Here is a 22,081-nt window from a genome sequence, read left to right on the forward strand (position 1 = left end):
TTCTGCGTCACCACTAAAGACAAGCAAATCGTCGATGTACGCGAAACAGAAAGGCAACCCTCTTGTCACTGTGTCGATGAGTAGATGAAAAGTTTGAAATGACGTGATGATTGTCGTCTTGCGAATATCCACTGGCTGCACAGGAATTTGATGGTAAGCCTTCACCAGGCCTATTTCAGAGAATATCGTTGCTCCATGCAGTGGTGCAGAGAAATCTGCAATGTGCGGAAGTCGGTAACGGTACGCCAAAGTAGCATCGTTGAGCATACGGCAATCTCCGCACGTCCGCCAGTCTCCAGAAGGCGCGTGGGGGGCCCTATGTAATGGAGAGGCGGAAGGGCTTGAGGAAGGCCGCACGATTCCGAGTTTGAGCATGTGTTCAAACTCGGGGCGTGCGATCTTGTAGCTGTCAGGTGGTAAACGACGAGCTCTAGCGTGGACGGGTGGGTGGGTTGCAATGATATGGTGAGTGACGTCATGTTTGACCGGCAAAAATGAAGTTGGCTGGTCGAAGAAGGGTTGAGAATTGCTCGAGAAGTTTTATGTAGACCGACTTCGGCAATGCGCTGTTAACCGCTGGAAGTGGCACTCGCGAGGCTCTACCAAGCACAGAAAGGTGTGTCGTAATATCAGCGAGGTGTTTGTGGTGCACCTCAACTAGGAGATTGTAGTGGTGCAGGGAATCTGCACCCAAGATGGCAAGAGCAGCAATTAGAAAAATGCTTTGGAATGTCCTGTGGAGGCCGATGTTGAAATACAGTGCTTGTTCTCCAAAGGTAAAAATGAGTGTCTTATTGGCAGCTTGTAGTCTTCATTGGACTTACGGGCCTGCGAATCACAGCTAAGCATGGTATGACACTGACCGCCGCACCAATATCCACGAGAAAACGCAAGCATGAGGTTTTCTCAGTGACAAAGAATAAGCTTCTGACTTTGGCACGAGCACCACTTGCCGCTACTAGTGGTGCTACTACTAGTGGTTGCCCTGAAAACGACAGAGTGCCGTGCATTTTGGCGCTGGGTTAGCGAAAGTACATGGTGCCAGCATTCGCCTTAGCGTGATGAGGACGGCGAGCGGCTGCGTGAGATAGACCGACCACGCGATGAAGAGCGCTGGCATCGAAGAGATAGAACGGCGATCTGGGGCGGACAGTTTGCAGATTTCTTCACGGAATTCATCACGCAGGCTTTACAGGGAGGGCGACCGTGGCACAGTGAATGCATCTGAACATTCCACGAGTGCAACCGCGGCACTTGATCCGTCCATGACGGAGTCCGCAAGTTGGGCTAGCTTGGACACTGGCAAATTGCTAGCGGTCGCCAGAACCATGCGAACGGAGGTGCGCAAATGTTGTGGCAACAATTCTAAAAGAGAACCTTGATCGCCTGGTCTCCAACGAGCTGCTGAAAACGGGGGAGGAGGTGCGAAGGTTTGTGATTCGCATGCTCTTCAGTTTGGAAAAACTCCTGTAGCCGTCGCTGTTCCGACATTGTCATGCGCTTGGCCAGTTCACTCGGGAGGATGTCGCCGGGCGTTCAAGGATCAGGTTGCGAAGCTCGGTAGCAATCTCGGGCGGCATCGAGGATACTAGATAGCTGCACTTTGAGTCTGCGAAGTGACTCGCACGACGGCGAAGTGGCTGTTTGCTTGAGCGATGCAGAGTTGAAATCTGCTGGCCAGTATTGGGGTAACCGCAAGAAAGAGTAGCCAGGTCGCGATGTGGTACAGGGGTTGTGTTCCATTGCTGTCATCCGTGACGGTGGTTCCACGCTGATCATTGGAAGCGTTGCGGTTGTCGTCAGCCATGTCCGCTTTCCTTGCTCACCAATTGTGTGGCGTGCAAAATCAGTGATGACGATAAGCCATAATAAAGAGAAGAAGTATATTTTTGCTGAGCCGAAGGCTCTAGCTGACGGTCATTCCTTGGCGGATAAAACTCTCCCCTTGCGCCGGCCGCTCGTGATCTCAGCCACGCGCCCGCTTCGCTTCCCAGGCAATGTCCCTAGCCTTCTCCTTATTGCCTCGACGTCAGCGCTGCTGCACCTCATTTGTTCGCCCTTTAGTTTATTTTCGTTCTTTTGTTTCAATTGTTTGTATGAATTTTGCGCATTGGATGACGGCTGGAAGCAGCGCTCGTCCGTGCCCGGTCTAAGTACTTGCCTTTGCACTACAAACTTGCGCTAACTTCCCATGCTTGCTGAACCTCCCACCCCAAACCATCAAAACATTTCTTCAATTTTTCTTCAGGCCATCCAAACCTTTTCATATTGTCATCGCGATTTCCTATATTTATTCGGCACTCACAAAATCATGCTTTCGGACCATGCGGGATGGAATAATTGCAAGCCGACACGACCTAAGCATGACGGATACCCAAATAATGTAGTCCTGTTTATATGTAGCGAAATAGGAAGAAGCAGAGCAGCCCCCCCCCCCCCCCCGCAGCAAAAAAAAAAAAAAAAAAGAAAACTGCACTAGATTTGTGCTAATGCCATCATAACACGGTTTCTCAAATCGTCTAAAAATGTACGGAAACAGTTGGGGGTCGATGTCGTGTTTTTCTCGCGGAACAAATTCAGAGGCGTCTTTCTTTTGCTGGATTGAAAGGAAGAAAATGCAAGCGATATGAAAAATTGGCAATGGCTTAGCTCGGCTATGCCAGGATACAGGTAGCGAAAGCTAAGGCATAGCATGGTAAGCCTTGGTTAATCTTGATCGCAAGTCCAGGTTAGTCTGGTTCTTTAGCTATGTTGCGGCGTTTAGCCAGTCGTTCGGCGCGCTGTTAGTCTGTTTTCTGGGCGCTTCGTTTCCTCTTGATCTCGTTCCGATGTCGATTGCAGGCCTCCTCCTGCTTATCAGCATTTTCGCCGTCCATACTGCCGCCTCAACTGTGGTTGCGGCGCACGCGAGCTCTCCTTTTCATTTGTCCATGTTATCAGGCATGCGACGCGGCTGGCGAAACGAGCGGAGGCGAGCACAACGACGAGGAACGTGGTGTGACGTCGTACCAAACGGCGGCGGCGGAAAGGCGCTGCGCAGCGGCGGAACACCTGTGGCTCGGTGCTACTAGTGGCGCATGCGTAGTGGTTGCTAAAGAGCGAGAGAGAAATATTCGCGGCACGGCGCGCGTTGTGACGTGCCTCCTCGGAGCACCGCCACGGCGATATCGCAAGTTCGCGGCCAGTAAAGCTTTCGCTTTAATATGTATAACAAAGCTCAAGACGCCGTTCACTCCACGTTCACTGAGCTTTGCTTAACATGCCCGACCAAGTACAAAAGGAGTTACGCGGGGCAAACGGAGCGTTGCATCAACGGTTAAATGAAAAGATGAGGAATGCCAGCAGCGGCGATATGCGCATCGCACCTCTATGGCGCCAGAGTATTAGATCGACCGTATTTGCCAGTTCTCAGCGGAAGAATTTTTTATTTTTATTTTATTTTACTGTACCCTCAAGACCGAAGTATTACAGAGGGGAGTGGGTAAAAAAAAAACATACACAAGTAAATAAACAAAGCAGCAATAAACAAGAAATGTGATTAGTTAATTGCATCCGGGAGTAGTGATGTCTGATAAGGCCGAACGAAACTTTGAGTTGTCCTTGATTGCGACAACTGCGCCGGGAAGGTGGTTCCATTTCTGAGAGGTCCTAGGGAATGAATGATTCGTTACAGGTTCTGGTGCGGCACTGAATGATTCTAACCTTATGGCTATGGTCGATGCGAGAGGAAATGTAGGTAGGAGGTGATATTAGATTATCGCGTAGGTACGAAATGTGGAAATATAGTTTATGAAATAAAGCAAGGCGAAAGCACTTACGCCGGGCTGAGAGAGGAGCAAGCAGCAAAGAGTTTTTCATGGCAGTTACGCTTGATGTACGGCTGTAATTGCTATGAATGAAACCTACGGCATCGTTTTGGATTAGTTCAAGTGATTGAGTAAGGGTTTCGAGGTGCGGGTCCCAGATGGATGAGGCGTACTCCATTTTACTCCTAATAAGCGTTTTGTATAGAATTAATTTTAATGATGTAGGAGCAGAAGAAAAGTTTCGGCGAAGATAACCTAGCATGCGATTAGTATTGTTTATTACGTTGTCGAGGTGCAACGACCAGGAAAGTGACGAGGTTATGTGGACGCCTAGGTATTTATAGGAGGTTACGACCTCCATGGGAGTATCATTAAGGTAATAGTTCGGTGGAGGAATATGGCTGCGAGTTACACGCATACATTTACTTACGTTAAGTTGCATTAACCATTCGTCACACCAGTTAGAGATAGCGGTTATATCGTCTTGTAAGCATTTGTGATCAGATTTGTCCGAGATTTCACGGAGGATAACACAGTCATCTGCGAAAAGGTAAATATTAGAACAAACGTCATTAGGTAAATCGTTAATGTAAATTAAAAAAAGAAGAGGGCCTATAACTGATCCTTGGGGCACACCAGAGTCTACAGGATTAGATGGGGACATATGATTTTTTAACACAACATACTGCGACCGATTAAAGAGAAAATGTTCAAGCCATGCAAACAGGTGAGGATCAAGATTAAGTTTACTAAGCTTAAATAGAAGTAATTTATGACACACTCTGTCGAAGTCCTTGGCGAAATAAAAAAAAAACACAGTCTGCGAAAGAACCTTTGTCGAGAAAGAAAGAAGTTGGGTTTCACATGATAACTTTTTTCGGAAACCATGTTGTGCTTTTGTAAAAAATGAATTATTGTGTAAGTGCTTTGCTAAATGTGAGTACAGAATATGTCCAAGAACCTTGCAAGGAGTGCTTGTGAGGGAAATGGGGCGGTAGTTGAGTGGCGAATGTTTGCTACCGGACTTATGAAGTGGGACCACCTTCCCGACCTTCCAATCTGCAGGTAGCCGATGGGTATCTAAGGATTGCTGAAAAATTTTCGAATGCAGAACAGATGAATGAGCAAAAGTATTTTTCAGGAATTTCGCGTTAACCAAATCAGCACCAGGACTTGATGACAACTTGAGACCTTTAATTACATTTTCGACCCGAAGAGGTTCAATGATAATAAAGTCCATAGGTGGGTAATTGCAAGACTCGAGAGTTGGAAGCACAGTGTTACTACATACGATAAAGTTGTTACAGAACACAGAGTTAAGGACATGGGGACATACATCTTCGGGTACCGGTGAACCATTGGAATCAATCAACGTGATAGAATTATCTTTGGAAAGGTTAATAACACGCCAAAACTTTTTAGGGTCATTGGCAAGCATTGTGGGCAAAGTGTGTACATGGAAAGTCTTTTTGGCAAGTTTAATAGCTTCTGTGTAAGTACTGTTTGCCTCCTTATAAGCGTCCCATTTCGATGCCAGTGAACTTTTATTGGCTATTAGATACAGTCGTTTTTTTTGGTTTGAAAGCCTTCTTACCTTGGAATTGAACCAGGGTTTCTTAACATTACAGGATATTACGCTTGATGGAATAAACTTGTCGGTGAGCTCATGTATCTTATTTTTGAAAACGGTCCAGTTCTCATCAACCGTGCGATCATCAAATTGGCTTAGGAAAGGATCAAGAAAATTAGCTAGATGAATATTAATATCGTAAAAGTTTCCCCTATCGTAGTGGTAAATTAATTTTTTTTCAACAATTGGTTTTATCACAGGAGATAATATGTTGAAAGAAAGACCCAGGTGATCGCTTAAGCCCGGTAAGCATGAAACATTGGTAACTATGTCAGGATGAGAGCATAATATTAAGTCAAGTAGGTTATCAGCGCTTTCCGAGATCCTCGTTGGTTCTAATACTAATTGCGTTAGGGAAAACAAAGAGCAGAGATCAAGAAAGTCGTTACTTTGCGAAGAAAATGGATAACAGTGCGGAGGGTCAGTAGTCCAGCATATGTTGGGGAAATTGAAATCCCCCAATAATATAATGGCGTTCGGAGGATGCCGCGAAGTAAGGGTGTTACGCACATCGTGAAGCTCAGTGGTGAAAGTGGATGGGTAGGATGGAGCGCGGTAGCAGACAACAATCGTAATTTTACGGTAACCGATATCAACGCACGCGCACACAACTTCCAGGTTACAGTATAAGTGGACTTGATGACCTTGCAGGGATTTTGAAATAGCGAGTAGTACGCCTCCGCCTTTGCGATTAGTGCGATCGCAACGGAAGGTACAAAATCGAGACAAGTTAAAAATTTCACAATCTTGCACATGGGGTTGTAGCCACGTTTCTGTTAATGCAATGATACCAGCATTACAGCTATCGATGAGCGATTCTAGTTCCACGCGTTTGCGAAAACACTTCTAGCGTTTGCAACAAGCACGGAGACTTGTGGTGTTAAAGATACGCCATTGCCCTTTGCGCATTGCTATGTAGCAGGATGATGACGCAGAGTGTCAGGTGCGCTTGCGTGATCTGGAACACTACCTTTAACTTGCTTAACGCTGTCAGTTGTTGAATCATACATAAAACATTGTTTATCAATGAAAAGCTTTGTTAAAACGTAGTTTAAATGAGGGGGAATTAGGCTGGTTTTTACCAAATTCGAGAAGCTTTTTTCGAGCGAGCCTTGCCGCAGGCGAGAAGTCCTCAGTTACTGAAATGTTACTACTTTTAAGCTGGCTGCACGACGAAAGTATGCTCTCCTTAATTTTGAAGTTTGTTAGTTTCATTATAACCGGACGACATTTTGTGTTTGAAAAAATGGCCAGGCTTAGCTTGTTTAAGCCAAAAATGCGTTGCATATTGTGCGCGAGTTGGGGCCCACCTTTTCCTCTGGCTGTCGTGACGTCACGTCACGTGGTTGCGCTAAAGGTCAAAGGTGGCTGCCCGGCCGCGCCCAAGGGCTGAACTGAGTGATTGCAATATGCAACGCATAAAACTCTAGTGTAGGGGTATGAGCCACTATGATGGCTCATACCCCCAATGGTGGCTGCCCGGCCGCGCCCAAGGGCTGAACTCAGTGATTGCAATATGCAACGCATAAAAGTCCCGATTCGATGCGCCCGTTCAATTGAATTTGGTGGCAAGGCATTTCCCATAGCTGACGACAGGGCATCCACGGTTTTTTGTTCAGTTTGCAGCTATGACTCATGGGAATCGGGTATGCCGTGAAAAACCAAGTTATTCCGCCTTGATCTGTCTTCCAAGTCGTCTAAGCGCGAGACTATGGTGTCCTGCTGCTTTTTTGACCGTTCAGCGCTCTCTTGAAGTATGGCGATATCTTTGCAAAATGTGTCTAGCGCTTCAGATTTATTCTCAAGTGATTCAAGACGGCGGAAAATATGAGTTAGCTTGCCTTCGATTGCGTTTTGGCTGGCTTTCACATCCTTCATATCTGATTTCAACTCGGTATGACCTTTAGTAAGCTCGACTGTCGACTTCTTTATGTCTTTCAGCATTAATAGCACGGCACCCATTTGATCAGACTGGGATTCGGGAAGACTACTCGAGGCAGAGTCATCTTGAGCCGACCTCTGCACCCTGGAGGCCCCGGGTTTTCCTCAACATCGCCGCATTGCAACAACAACAGCGCCACGTCGAGACAATCACACATAGTAGCATATAAGACAAGTGGGCATGGGAGCAGCAAAAGTGAGCGATTATCACTCCGTTTAGCATACAGGGTCAAATTGTTACGCACCTGTGGAGCGAAGAAAAGGTGCGCATGAGGCATAGTACAACGAGTGCTGCTCGCATGCCCACTGAAGGAGTAGTTCATCAGCAAGCTGCTTTTGAAGGGGCTGGGAAAGGGCGGTAAATCAGCCAGTGACGTAGTCCCAGAAACGATGCGGTGTCCATCTAGCGTTACATCCAGGAAGGATGGAAGATTATGGAGGCCACACGTGCCGGTGACGGACTCTTGATCTTGGACAGCATCGACGCGTTCGCCCACGGTAAGGCAAGTTTGGATGGGCGCAGAAGGTGAAACAAGGGCCAGCATCAGGAAAATCTGTGGAGCGAAGAAAAGTTGCGCATGAGGCATAGTGCAACGAGTGCTGCTCGCATGCCCACTCAATTGGGCAGGTTTAATGTAAATCTCGGGCCCAACTCCGATGCCGCCAATTCGAATACATGTAAAACGACGAAACGCTTAACTCAGACCACTCCTTGGACGATAATAATGCATAATACAGCATTCCAGAAAGAAAGGTAAGTTCTAGCGACATTTGGAAGCAGAATATTGATGTGGGGCCTGAATTCTTTGACAAAAAATGTCGAATATGGGCAAATTTGAAAAACATGCGAGCATGAAGTTTAGAAATCCGTAACTCTCTACCAAGAATCAAGAATCGACATCGCAATTGTGAAAACTGCATGCGCTAGGACCCCGAAGTCTGATATAATAATTACACCTTTTGTGAGTGCGTCACAACGTTTACGAGGGTTTTGTGAAAATCATATGCTCATAATAGTGGTGTATATAAAAGTCATGTATAACGCATCAATTTTGCCTCCATTAGGTATACTACTACATGCTACTAACAGAATCGTGATATGGTTTTTTATTGCTAAGCAACAGTGTTGTAAGCTTGATAGTTTTGTTGTTTATTTATTTTTGAATTCGACTTGTTTTACATTATTAATGGACGGCCTAAATCGCAGTCATTACTTTTAAACATTTTTTAAATGCAGCAAATCTCATCAAATATGATGAAGTGTTTGCAGAGGAAAACGATTTCTCCTTTGCCAAGCGTTTCGATAGGAGCCCCCGAGCTTCATCTTAACGAGTACTTTATGTTAGGCTCGGAACTCGGAACTGTTAGTCTTGGAACAACGATAATGGCTGCAGCGGACTGGCACAGCCGATTGAGCAGAGCGTGACGGCGCATCCACTTGGGCGTTGCAGCCGCGTAGCGTATGCTTCCAAAGGGAGCGAAGTTGCACATGCTTCCGCCATTTTTTCCCTACAATGTGCGCCAAAGGCACTCAATGCGCACGCAGCACCCGAACTTGAAACAGCGCCCATACGCTTCTGCCACCATGGTATACTAAGGCGAAGCATTGCTTGGCTACCTTAGGCACGTTGAGTCAGTCTATCTGAGTCTGTTCGTTCTCTTGAGCCGCCGTGATGACTTAATGGGCGTTTCTTTCACTAAACGCCTTTAACTACATTAAAACACGAAATGCATGGCATGATTTTATCTGCATGGTATGACATTCGTAACGTCAATCACATGAATGCCATGGTGGTGGTGGTGATCCCATCGTGGTCATTTTTAACTGTATCATATCATGATGTGCATGACATGTATTCATGACACGCACAACATAAATTTTATGACCAGCATGAATGATATGACATGTTTAATATGATATGAATTGCATGATATTCAGGCCTTAAAGTCAATAATAACGAGTGCGTCCACTTGTAACATACATGCAGTTTTTTTTTGCAGGATATAACACATCACCCACAAGTGCCTCATATAATTGATATAATAACCCAGGCTCACGTTGTAGTTGCCACAACTAGCCTGGCGTTAGTTAAATAATATTGCTACATCTTCAAAGGCACCAACACGAAGTTTGCGCCTTGTTTCCAAAAAACAAAATGTTGAAATTTGTAGTCGTTAAGCATGCTCACTGATAACTCATGACTGGAGGGGATAGATGTAGATAGATAGTGGTTAGTGTGAGTAGGAAGGAAGCAAGTTTTGTGGTCCTGTCGGAAGTGACGTGTTGGCCAGAGTATTGCCAGTTGGAAACCAGTAGTTTTGATCTTGACTCGACTCAGCGCATCGCTGATTGAGTTGAAGGCCCCAAAGCGACAGAGAGCCTTTGAGAGACGACCGGCTATGGAACAAATTTGACCAAACGTGTTTCTAATGTGATCGATGTGCGAGCGCGTTGTCAGTAGGCCTTTATCGAATTGCCGACGCCGCGAGCAAAGCTGCGAAAATTGAGCGTGCTGTCAAATAATGTAAGAGCGCGCAAAAATGGACGGAGAGATAGATAAGAGCACGGGTGTGTTTTTTTTTTTTTGTCTCTCTTGGATTGAGCGATTCAATTACAAGAGGTGCCCTTTTGATGTCCGTTTCGCGCAGCTGGGTAACTCCACTCTTCCGCAAGGGCTACCGGCGCACCCTGCAAGTGGAGGACCTCTACGCTTGCCCAAAGTGGGAGCGCTCCGAGAGGAAGGCTGATCGACTCCAGGCGTGAGTTGTTATTCATCTCGATGACATGGATGTTCTTGTTCCTGCTGACGCCGCCCCTCTAACGTTATTATGCAAAAGAGAGTGATGGATGAAAAAAAGGCAATGCAAGGTTTCAACACGAGCACAGTTCCCTTCTTTACTCGGGCGGAAAACAGCAGCCACACTTTGAAATCGCGTGCACTATTGCACCGCGGACGCATACCATTTGCCAAAAGACTTAAACAGATGCTGTAATACCCACCACTGTACCTTCATCAATAATAATACCACACTGCCTTCATCAAAATCTACGGCGCTTAGATTGCGCATAGCGATGACATTGCCTTTTCCACCTCCTCTTCCGCCAATTTTGTGGCATTCTTTTATCCAACTTGTGGTATTAAGTATTTGAGACAAGCTGCGAAGCCACAGCTTTTGGAATTACCAGATGACCAACAGGAGCAACTACTTCGCAGGGATGTGTTAATATCAAAACATTCGAATAACAAATCGATTAGTGTCCTGTTCGATTCAGTTTTCGAATCAAGTATTCACTATTTGGAAAGACTGATATTTTTTGAATGGCGAATATTGCAAATCATCCACAGTGCGCAAGGAAAGATAAAGTTTTAGAAAATGTATGATAAGTTTCATCCCCGTGGGCATAGCATAGGCATAAATCGTGCGCAGACACGCAGGCTCAGGGGGCCAGACGGCAATGGCTACACAGCGATCACTCTCCCAGGAATGCGAAGGAATGGCTTGTTCGTTCCCGATTCTTCATTTGCTCTTTTAATAAAGCACAATCCATAAGAATAAAAAATGGATTGGAGGGCATACGGCAGTCGTTCTCATTTCCTAACGGGAAGCTTACGATTATCATTGAAAAGGAAGGTGTACAGTCAGTGCATTTTACTGGCGCTGGCATATGAAGGAGAAACTTGGAGACTGACAAGAAAACTTGAAAACAAGATAAGAAACGCGCCAAGAGCGATGGAATGAAGAAAGCTAGGCATAACGTTAACAGATGGAAAGATAGCGGTTTGGACAAGAGAACAAACGGGTATAGCCAATATTTTAAGTGATATTAAGTGTGAAAAATGGAGTTGGGCAGGCCATGAAATGCGTAGGTTAGATAACCGGCGTACCATTAGGGTTACAAAATGGGTGCCAAGAGAAGGGAATCGCAGTCGAGGATGGCAGAAGATTAGGTGGCGCGATGAAATTAGGAAATTTGTGGGTGCTGGTTGGAATCACTTGGCGCAGGACGGCTCTAATAGGGGATTGCCGGGAGAGGCGTTTGTCCTGCAGTCAATGTAAAATAGGCTAATGAGGATAATAATGAATGACAGAAACTTGTTGACATTATGGAAACTAGCATGGGAACGTTGATTTACACTTATTTTGAAAATGGTTGTTGATTATTCCAAGACAATTTCAAAAGGATTCAAACATTCAATTAAATTCGATTCGCCTCTGGCACTATTCCATTCGGTCTCAAAAATCGCTGTTCGCACAGGCCTAGTACTTTTTGTCTTCTTTGACTGTTCACTGCACAGCATTCATACTCGAAGCGACGTCCGCGTTGCGTTCCTCAGTGAGAAAGTCTGCATTTTGTGCGCAGAGAATGGGACAAGGAGATCAGGCGGATGAAACAAGGCAAGCGGCCCAATCTTCTCAACGCCATATTCAGGGCTTTTGGATTCACCTACGTCATGGTATCGCTACTCATGCTGATAGAGGTAAGCTGGCCACTTTCGGTGTCACTTATGGGACCATGGGAAGCGTTGCGTCACAGCGAGCAAATTCGAGATGAGCACATGCAAAGCTTGAAAGTTGAGTTGGGCACGCGCGCGTAGCTGAAGCACCAGGAATTGCTGCCACGCTTTTAGTATAGCAAACGGCAGTAGGTGTTCCAATCGCAATGAATTACTGTTCACATGTACAAAATAACCATTACAATATTTTAAAACGACGCTCTTTTTGCGAGCCCCCTGCGCGTCTTTTGCTGACCATGGCTGCTACCTGCTGCTGCTGCTGCAGCTCGTGCGTTCTCGGCGTATAGCTCACACTCGGATGGATGGATGGATGGATGGATGGATGGATGGATGGATGGATGGATGGATGGATGGATGGATGGATGGACGGATGGATGGATGGATGGATGGATGGATGGATGGATGGATGGATGCTATGAGCGTCCCCTTTGGAATGGGGCAGTGGGTTGCGCCATCAAGCTCTTTTATTATGTTGCCTAATGACGTACGTGTGTTAAAAAAGCGAAAATATAAAGAAAAATACCGCGGAGAATTTCCATCACCGAAGTTTCTGAACCACTGTTGGCAAGTTCGTTTTTTGTACACCACCGTTGTTTGTCATTTCCCTACTTTTCTACCACGAATCTTCCAACCACTTATTAATAATCTCTGTTGCTGACATATTTCCTTTCCCCCCTCTTCTCGCTGAACCTAGGGGCTTCAAGGAGGCCAGAGGTGCCTAAATAGGCCGCTGGGCAGATATCTTCACATTCTAATAAAACATGCTCCATCGTTTCCCTAGGTTTACCGCAGCAGCCCAATGCTTCTTCCTCCTTGTTGTATCTCGTTTTATAAGTGTGTGTTCTAAGGCTTCATAATCTCGCTTCGAAAAGTAGAGCTTCTCCTTGAGATATCACAATGTGTCTTTCCTGATTTCATTTATTCGTCTTCGGTAGTTACTCAAAGCAGGTTTCTTTTCCATTGCCGCCATCTATGAGATTCTCTCAGCCTCTCTGACATTGCGTTTGACTTGCTTTGTTGCCATGTTACTTAATATACTGGTCGAATATTTCGGGATAAGCTTCCGAGTTCTTTTCCTCCACTGTGAATCAGTGTTTTCTCTAGTACAAATACCTGAACGTTCCAGCAAAACACTTATCATATTCCCTATTCCTAATTCGTTGTTGAAAATCAATGTTACCCTGAGCTTTTTTTTTCATGCTGTAAGCCATACGCAGGCTAATACAGGAGCGGGTACGTATAATACAGGCAAAGAACGTCAAACAAAACATACTGCCTCCAGGTCACCAGGTGCGGCGAGCGCGAGTCAGCGTTCAAGCAAAGAAAGGAGAAGTTTTTGGGTCGGCCAACTTCTTGGCTAGCGCTCGTGTCTGCCGGTGCAGTACTTGTCGTATAGACCTTTTGTAGCACGTGACAAATTGGTGGAGGCGCACGGTAATCCCAGCCAATCTCCCGCTCGACTCCTGGTAGCCCTGTGCCTGCGGTGACCTGGACCTGCGGTTCACAGCCCCAGCCGCAGAATCTGAGGATTGCCCACTGAGCGTGGACTTCCTCCCCAGACGCCGTCAGCGACACACCAGAGTGGTATGGAAGGTACTGCTACTGCCTCTCACTATACGCTACGGAGGATGCCAAAAGTATTCCATGGTTCCCTCCTCGAGGACACAGAGGCCTGATTGGCTCAGGTCGAACGCGTTGCTGATTTCAATAGGTGAACAGAGGCAACCATGCTGGAGAATGTGTACTGTAGCCTGGAGGATGGCACTCGTACCTGCTACGAGAACCGCGAACCCTTCTTGTCCTGGAGTGAGTTTTGCCGTCACCTGCGGGCATGTTACACCAATACTGATCACTGTCAACGAGCGGAGCGGGCCGTTCAGTCGTGCATCCAAATGCCGAATGAAAGCGGAGTAATGTACGTTGGGGACATGACGCGCCCCTTTGGTCGAGCTGACCCGGACATTGCAGAAGGTAGGAAGCTCCGCCACTTAATGCGAGTGGTTAAGGAGCAGCTTTTCGCTGGCATCGTTCGGAGATCCCCCAAGACCGTGGCTGAATATTTAGTGGAAGTCACGGTAATGAAAAAAATGCTTCAGCAGCTGTCAGCTGTGTACGACCGGCAAGTCAATGTCGCGTCATCGTTGAGTCAGATCGGAGCTGCTGGAAGTAACATCAACGTCGACTCTTTCTACGACGTCATCCTATCAGTAGTGCGCGACGAGCTACAAAGGACCCACTGTCCGTCTCAACCTATTGTGGCGTCATTATTTGGCCTCATCAGGAACGCGGTACAACATGCTCTGCAAGTCTCACTTGCCAGTGACGTCACACCACCTGCGCCTACGGAGCTCCGGTACGCATCGTTCGCGGAAGCGTCGAGCCGTCATGTTCCTGCTCTACCGCGCTTCGTGCACCCCACGCCTCACGTACGATACACTTCCATCAGTGCAGCCGATTCAGCACTTGGAGAATCGGCAGCCGCGTCAAATGAAATCGGACGTCTGGCGCGCACCGGACAGGCGACCGCTGTGCTATCGGTGTGGCGAAACCGGGTTTTTTATGCCGTGAATGCCCGTGCCACCACCTTGGAATTCAGGGTTTGGCTGTCGACTCGCCAAGGCCGAGATTTGGCGAAAGACCACGAGCGATCGAAGCATATCAGGGCGCACACCACCGCCCTTGCGGCGCCAGTCACCGCCTCCGAGACAATTTTCCCCCAATTCCTGGACCCCCCAGTTGCGGAGCAGAGGCGTGCAGACGAGAAAACTAAAGACAGCGACCTTAGTGTAGCATCGCCAAGAAAAGCCAACCCACAAGCAGCGCCCCCTATGCGCATTACAGAAGAATCCTGGTGCGACAACTGAGCTGAGAGGGGGAGGACGACGGAAAGCGCGGCGCTCGACACGGTGTGGAATAAACGTTCCTTTGAGTTTTACTCGAGTCCAGCCTTCTTATCTGGAATAGAGATAACTCCCGCGCCGGGAGCAGACACTACAAACTGGCGACGAGGATCATTCAACTTCAAGAAGCCCACACGGCACCAGAAGAGGCCAAGAAACAAATCAGCGGACGCCAATCAAGAAAAAAAATCCACGCAAGATGGAAGCCATGCTGCCCGCCTTCCCGCCATTCGACCTGTACACGGACCCGACGTCGCTCGCCCAGCGGTGGACGAAATGGCAAGCCCGTTTTGAAAACTTCCTACTAGCAGCAAACATACAGAATGCAGCCCGCAAACGCGCTATGCTGCTACACTACGCAGGAGATGCGGTGCACGACATTTTTTTGACGCTTCCGGATCGAGGTACGGACTATGAAACGGCAGTCGCGAAGCTGAACGCACATTTCGCACCAAGAAAGAACGCGGTCTACGAGAGGCATGTTTTTCGTCAAGCAAAACAAACCTCCGAAGAAACAGTGGACCAATTTCAAGTCCGACTCAGAAGGTTGGCTGCGACATGCGAGTTTGCGAACGAAGAAGAAGAAATCGTATCGCGAATGATAGAAGGCACTAATTCAGCTAAGCTGCGCCGCAGTGCATTACGAGAGCGCGATGTCACGCTGGAGAAAATCATGGAAATAGGCCGCAGCCTCGAGACAGCAGAGTTCCAAGCAACCAGCATGGAAGGCCGCGAGCGTGTCGAACCTGTGCAGAAAGTCACAAAGAAGAAGCAATGGCGGCGCAGTGCGCCTTCGAGCAACCAGTGTCAGGATTGGGGGCTCAATCCCATCGCTCGAGATCCGTTGCCAAGATTGGAGTCCGGCATGAATTCGAAGGTAGCTGGCCCATGCCGTCGTCCAACTTAAACACGCTGAGGACGTTGATGAAGGGAAGAACTGCTTCTCATCGAGAACGAGGAAAATGGGTTTATTTACAGAAATTAAATCAGTCTAACATGACTGCTTAAGAAAAAGAGTGTCAGTCCAACATGACTGCTCAAGAGAAGTGTGTCAGTCCAACCTGACTGCACGAGAGAAGTGTGTCGAGCCTCCGCTCAACAGCCGTTTTTAAACGCTCGGTCCTTCGGCGATACAAGGCAGCGAATGTTCGTTTCGTCATCGCAAAACTAGTCGCCTCCCGCGACAAGGTGACGCACACACACACGCAAACACACAGGTGCGAAGGACTGGAGCCGCCGACAGAGGGGAGTCGTTCCGGGAAGCTCGGAGACATTCTGGGTAGCTCGTTGTCCCGCCGCGGCTTGCTCATGCGTAGTGAAATCAGGTTCGCGCTGGGGACCTCGGGCACAAAAGTTCGTCCGTCGAACCCGTTTCGTCACAACGTCACGATGGGGCTCGTGAATGGAGGCGGTTTTCAGCACAAAGCCCGTTTCTTCGAACGCAGTCTAGCTGCAGCGACGGAGAGTGGGGGATGCCCGCCTTGTCCCCCAGTCGTAATTGGGTGGCAATTTTTCCTTGCAGCTCGCCATTCTTAACACCAGTCAGAACACAAGCTGTCGGGCAATCGTCCAGAGAACAAGCAAGCTGAGAAGTGCAGCTGTTGTGGAGGAGCGTGGCCTCACAAAGGAGGGAAATTGAGCTGTCCAGCATGGGGAGCTACATGCCACAAGTGTCAAAAGAAAAAAGCACTTCGCCAAGTTCTGCAGACAAAGACCCACTGTACACTCCATTGACGTCACGGGCACCCCCGCAAGCACACAACAGGACACAAGCGTGGAGGATTGCATCTTTCGCGTGCAGAGTCACATGCAAGAATTACCAGTGGTAACAGTCAAAATCAACGACACACCACTTGAGTTTTTTGTGGACTCTGGAGCAGGTGTCAACGTCATCGGAGAGACAACGTGGCAAAAGCACCTACAGACGATGCAGCTAGAGCACACAACCACAAAGCTGGTACCATATGGAGTCACCCAAGAAATCCCAGTCATGGGAAAGTTCTCTGCAACGTTCCGTGCTTTAGACCAAGTCATCGAAGCGACAGTGTACGTCGTAAAAGGGACACATCGATCGCTTTTGAGCTACAAGACAGCCTCTGATCTAAAGCTCATCACAATACTTCAGCTGGTCACAGAACACAGTAGTGTTGACGCAAAGAAAGAGTTTCCAAAGCTGTTTGGCAAGGTCGGTCGTCTCAAGAACTTTCAAGTAAAGCTGAACATCTCACAAGACGTCCAACCAGTCGTGCGACAACACCGTCGCATTCCTTTCCAGATGAGAAAAGCGCTGGAGACCGAGCTCACACACCTGGAGGAGCTAGACATCATAGAGAAAGTAACAGGATCAACACCATGAGTGTCACCGATCGTTATTGTTCCCAAACGCCATGATCCCAACGCTGTCAGAATGTGTGTCGACATGCGAGAAGCCAACGTGGCCATTGCTAGAGAAAGACACGTCATGCCCGCAGTAAAAGATGTTATCAGCATTCTGAATGGAGCTGCCTACTTTTCAAAGTTGGACCTGAAAGCGGGCTACCATTAGCTCCAGCTTGCTGAAGAATCCAGGGTGATAACAACGTTCTCTACACACTGTGGTCTGAGGAGATACAAAAGACTATTGTTTGGTGTCAATGCCGCCGCAGAGATTTTTCAAGACGCCATAAGGCAAGTACTTCCAGATGAGGACGGAATCATCAATGTCAGTGACGACATCCTCATCTCTGGACGCACCATAACAGAGCACGACCGTAGACTGCGTCTGGTGTTGAAGCACCTGGAAGATGCCGGGCTGACTCTGAATGAAAAAAAGTGCGTCCTAGGCACTAACAAGCTGAAATTCTTTGGACACGTGTTTTCATCTGCAGGAGTCAGTGTGGACCCAGAAAAGGTTAAAGCAGTAGCCAGAATGACAGCACCAAAAACTTCAACCGAGGTTAGAAGCCTCCTTGGCATGGTAAACTATTGCTCTAGATTCATTCCTCGCCTAGCCCAAATGGTGGATCCATTGAGGAAGCTCACACATGCCGGCACAGAATTTTGCTGGAACGAAGAGCACCAGAAGGCCCTACTTGACGTGAAGAAAGAAATATCTCGAATGCGCACACTAGCATACTTCGACGACACAAAATAGACCCACGTCATCACTGATGCTGGACCAGAAGGTATAGCGGGAGTACAGGCTCAAGAAGATCCAAGCGACAAAAGCCGCAGCATTCTGGCGTACTTCAGCAGAGCATTGACACCAACGGAGAGAAGATATCCCCACATCGACCGTGAAATGTTGGCCATAGTCGCAGCTATCGAACATTTTCACATCTACCTCGCAGGGGGAACGTTCACGGTGAAGACAGACCACCTGCCTTTGGTGTCTATCATTCGAAAGCCCAGCACAACGCTCTCAGCAAGGCTTGAACGACTGAGCCTGAGGTTACAGCATTACACCTTCGAGATTGAACACATTGCAGGGAAGAACAACCCTGCAGACTACCTGTCAAGGCATGCACCACCTACCGACAGTGTCGTCCCCAGTGAAGAAGCAAGTGCGATAGAAGAGTATGTCTCCTTCATCGTGGAATCAGTTGTTCCACAGGCACTGACTTTGCAAGAAATCGAGAAAACGTACGCAAAAGATGCTCAGATGCAGCTTTTGATCAAGGCTCTGCGAACGAACAACCAAAAGACTTGTGACGACATGTGGAAAAGCGACAGGCTGAAACCATTTGCTCAAATCAAGGACGAGCTCACAGTTGCCGAAAACGACATTGTGCTAAGAGGGACGAGATTCATAATTCCTGAACAAGCACAGGCTCAAGTCATTCGTCTAGCACACAGAGGTCACCAAGGAGTGGTGAAGACCAAACAATTGATTAGAGAAAAAGTGTGGTTTCTGGGGATTGATAAGAAAGTAGAGGTGGCTATAAAAGACTGTGAAGCATGCCAGAGAACCGTGGTTGAAAACAAGACATCACCGCTAATCATGGCACCACTTCCAAATGGACCATGGCAGTCTGTGGCGGCAGACTTTGCTGGCCCCCTACCTGGCAACAAGTACGTTCTAGTGGATGTCGACGAGTACTCGCGTTTTCCTCTGACAGCAGCACTCTCCTCGCTAAGTTCAAAATCTGTGACGGAGAAACTAAGCGAAATGTTCACAGTACACGGAATGCCACAGACACTAAAGACAGAGAATGGACCTCCCTTCTTCGGGAGTGAGTTTGCAGAGTTCATGAAATCTTGTGGAATTCACCATCATCGCGTCACTCCTCTGTGGCCTCAAGCCAATGGAGAGGTCGAAAGATTCCTGAGAAACGTTAAAAAGCTGGTGAAGAGTGCTGGTGCTGAGCAGAGAGAGCTAAACGAATTCCTTCTGAACTACAGGGAACACTTCACTCAACAACAGGTTTCACGCCTGCTGAACTGCTGTTTGGACGAAAGATCAAAACGAAGCTTCCTGAAGTTCCAGAGAAGCGCATGCATGCGAAGCTGGCAGAAACAGATCTAAAGAAGAAGCAACAAATGAAGGACTACGCTGATGACAGAAAACACGCTGTGCCACACACAATTCAAATGGGAGACGCGGTACTCCTTAAGCGACACTCGCCTCTCTCCAATGAGACGGCCTACGAGCCTGTCCCCTAAAGGGTGACGAGAATTCAAGGGACAGCTGTAACCGCCGAGCGAGACGGCAGGAGGGTTTTAAGAAATGCGTCGTTCTTCAAACGTATCAAAGTAGGTAAGCAGCATAGTCCAGCACTCGAAGACTGGGACGACTACATCACTCCAACAGGTGTAACCCAGAGTGACAACACAGGGTTTAGATCGTCTTCACTTGGAAGCAACAAAGCATCCCAACCGAATGCACGGCGGAACCCGGACCGTCAAGCCCGCAATACCCAGCCGAAGGTTTTTTCAGATCTTATCGTCGGCCAAGTGCAGGCTGAATAAAAGTCTGGGGGGATGTAGCATCGCCAAGAAAAGCCAACCCACAAGCAGCGCCCCGCTCCCTATGTGCATTACAGAAGAATCCTGGTGCGACAACTGGGCTGAGAGGGGGAGGGCCACGGAAAGCGCGGCGCTCGACACGGTGTGGAATAAACGTTCCTTTGAGTTTTACTCGAGTCCAGTCTTCTTATCTGGAATAGAGATAACTCCCGCGCCGGGAGCAGACACTAACTACACTTAGGAAGCGTTCAGGGCCTCCCATCGATGCGCGCACGTACCCGCAGTGATTAGGTGATGACAGCAACGGAGCTCGGACGCCGTCCTTCTCTAGATATCCTGTGGTGCTCGACAGTCACCATGAAGGCATTGCGTTATTAGACACAGGGACTCACTACTCGATCGTGAGCCGAAAACTAGCGACGCACCTGAAGAAAGTAATTACACCTTGGTACGGGAGACAAATTCGTACTGCTGGCGGTCATGTAGCCACCCCGCTTGGTATGTGCAAATTCAGGGTTAACATCCGTGAACGTACATTCCTCTTCGGTTGCCTTGTTCGCCAATGTTCCCCAGACCTCATCCCGGGAATCGACCTTCTACGGGAATATTGTCACGTGGTGGCGACGGTGAAGAACACAGTAGCAATACTGTGAACGACAAAACTAAATTTTATTGGGCCAACCTGTGCCCACAAAACAGGCTACAGTTATAGCAAAACTATAGCGGCGAACACAGTCGGCGATCGCGGAAAATCTGATCAGCGGGTCAAGCGCGTCGGCTTTTATACAGCAGTCATCAAATCATCATCATCATCATCAGCCTGGTTATGCCCACTGCAGGGCAAAGGCCTCTCCCATACTTCTCCAACTACCCCGGTCATGTACTAATTGTGGATATGTTGTCCCTGCAAACTTCTTAATCTCATCCGCCCACCTTACTTTCTGCCGCCCTCTGCTACGCTTTCCTTCCCTTTGAATCCATTCCGTAACTCTTAATGACCATCGGTTATCTTCCCTCCTCATTAGGTGTCCTGCCCATGCCCATTTCATTTTCTTGATTTCAACTAAGATATCATTAACTCGCGTTTGTTCCCTCACCCAATCTGCTCTTTTCTTATCCCTTAACGTTACACCTATCATTTTTCTTTCCATAGCTCGTTGCGTCGTCCTCAATTTAAGTAGAACCCTTTTCTTAAGCCTCCAGGTTTCTGCCCCGTACGTGAGTACTGGTAAGACACAGCTGTTATAAACTTTTCTCTTGAGAGATAATGGCAACCTGCTGTTCATGATCTGAGAAGGCCTGCCAAACGCACGCCAGCCCATTCTTATTCTTCTGATTATTTCAGTCTCATGATCCGGATCCGCAGTCACTACCTGTCCTAAGTAGATGTATTCCCTTACCACTTCCAGTGCCTCACTACCTATTGTAAACTGCTGTTCCCTTCCGAGACTGTTAAACATTACTTTAGTTTTCTGCAGATTAAATTTTAGACCCACCCTTCGGCTTTGCCTCTCCAGGTTAGTGAGCATGCATTGTAGTTGGTCCCTGAGTTACTAAGCAAGGCAATATCATCAGCGAATCGCAAGTTACTAAGGTATTCTCCATTAACTCTTATCCCCAATTCTTCCCAATCCAGGTCTCTGAATACCTCCTGTAAACACGCTGTGAATAGCATCGGAGAGATCGTATCTCCCTGCCGGACGCCTTTCTTTATTGGGATTTCGTAGCTTTCGTTATGGAGGACTACGGTGGCTGTGGAGCCGCTATAGATATCTTTCAGTATTTTTACATACGGCTCGTCGACACCCTGATTACGCAATGCCTCCACGACTGCTGAGGTTTCGACTAAATCATACGCTTTCTCGTAATCAATGAAAGCTATATATAAATGTTGGTTACATTCTGCACATTTTTCTATCACCTGTTTGATAGTGTGAATACGGTCTATTCTTGAGTAGCCTTTACGGAATCCTGCCTGGTCCTTTGGTTGACGGAAGTCTAAGGTGTTCCTGATTCTATTTGCAATTACTTTAGTAAATACTTTGTAGGCATCGGACAGTAAACTGATCGGGCTATAATTTTTCAAGTCTTTGGCGTCCCCTTTCTTATGGATTAGGAATATGTTAGCGGTTTTCCAAGATTTCGGTACGCTCGAAGTCATGAGGCATTGCGTATACAGGGTGGTCAGTTTCTCTAGGACAATCTGCCCAACATCCTTCAACAAATCTGCTGTTACCTGATCCTCCCCAGCTGCCTTCCCCCCTTTGCATGGACCGCAGGCGTTCTTTACTTCTTCCGGTATTACCTGTGGGATTTCGAATTCCTCTAGAGTATTCTCTCTTC

At 47.6% G+C, this 22,081-nt stretch overlaps 2 protein-coding genes across 2 annotated transcripts in view; both read left to right on the top strand.

Annotated features, from left to right (window-relative positions):
• LOC126539762 (ATP-binding cassette sub-family C member 4-like) overlaps window positions 1–22,081 on the top strand; it is a 390,950-nt gene that overhangs the window by 40,003 nt on the left and 328,866 nt on the right. The window contains exons 2-3 of the mRNA XM_050186602.3: window positions 10,027–10,137; window positions 11,741–11,858. Coding sequence (XP_050042559.1) covers window positions 10,027–10,137; window positions 11,741–11,858 — 229 coding nt within the window. The remainder of the gene's footprint in view (window positions 1–10,026; window positions 10,138–11,740; window positions 11,859–22,081) is intronic.
• Window positions 14,994–17,150, top strand: LOC140216210 (uncharacterized). The gene is made up of 2 exons (XM_072286616.1): window positions 14,994–15,600; window positions 16,675–17,150. Exons 1-2 carry the CDS (start codon window positions 14,994–14,996, stop codon window positions 17,148–17,150), a joined length of 1,083 nt encoding a protein of 360 aa, XP_072142717.1.

Source organism: Dermacentor andersoni, chromosome 2 (assembly GCF_023375885.2).
Source record: "Dermacentor andersoni chromosome 2, qqDerAnde1_hic_scaffold, whole genome shotgun sequence".
Lineage (NCBI taxonomy): Eukaryota > Metazoa > Arthropoda > Arachnida > Ixodida > Ixodidae > Dermacentor > Dermacentor andersoni.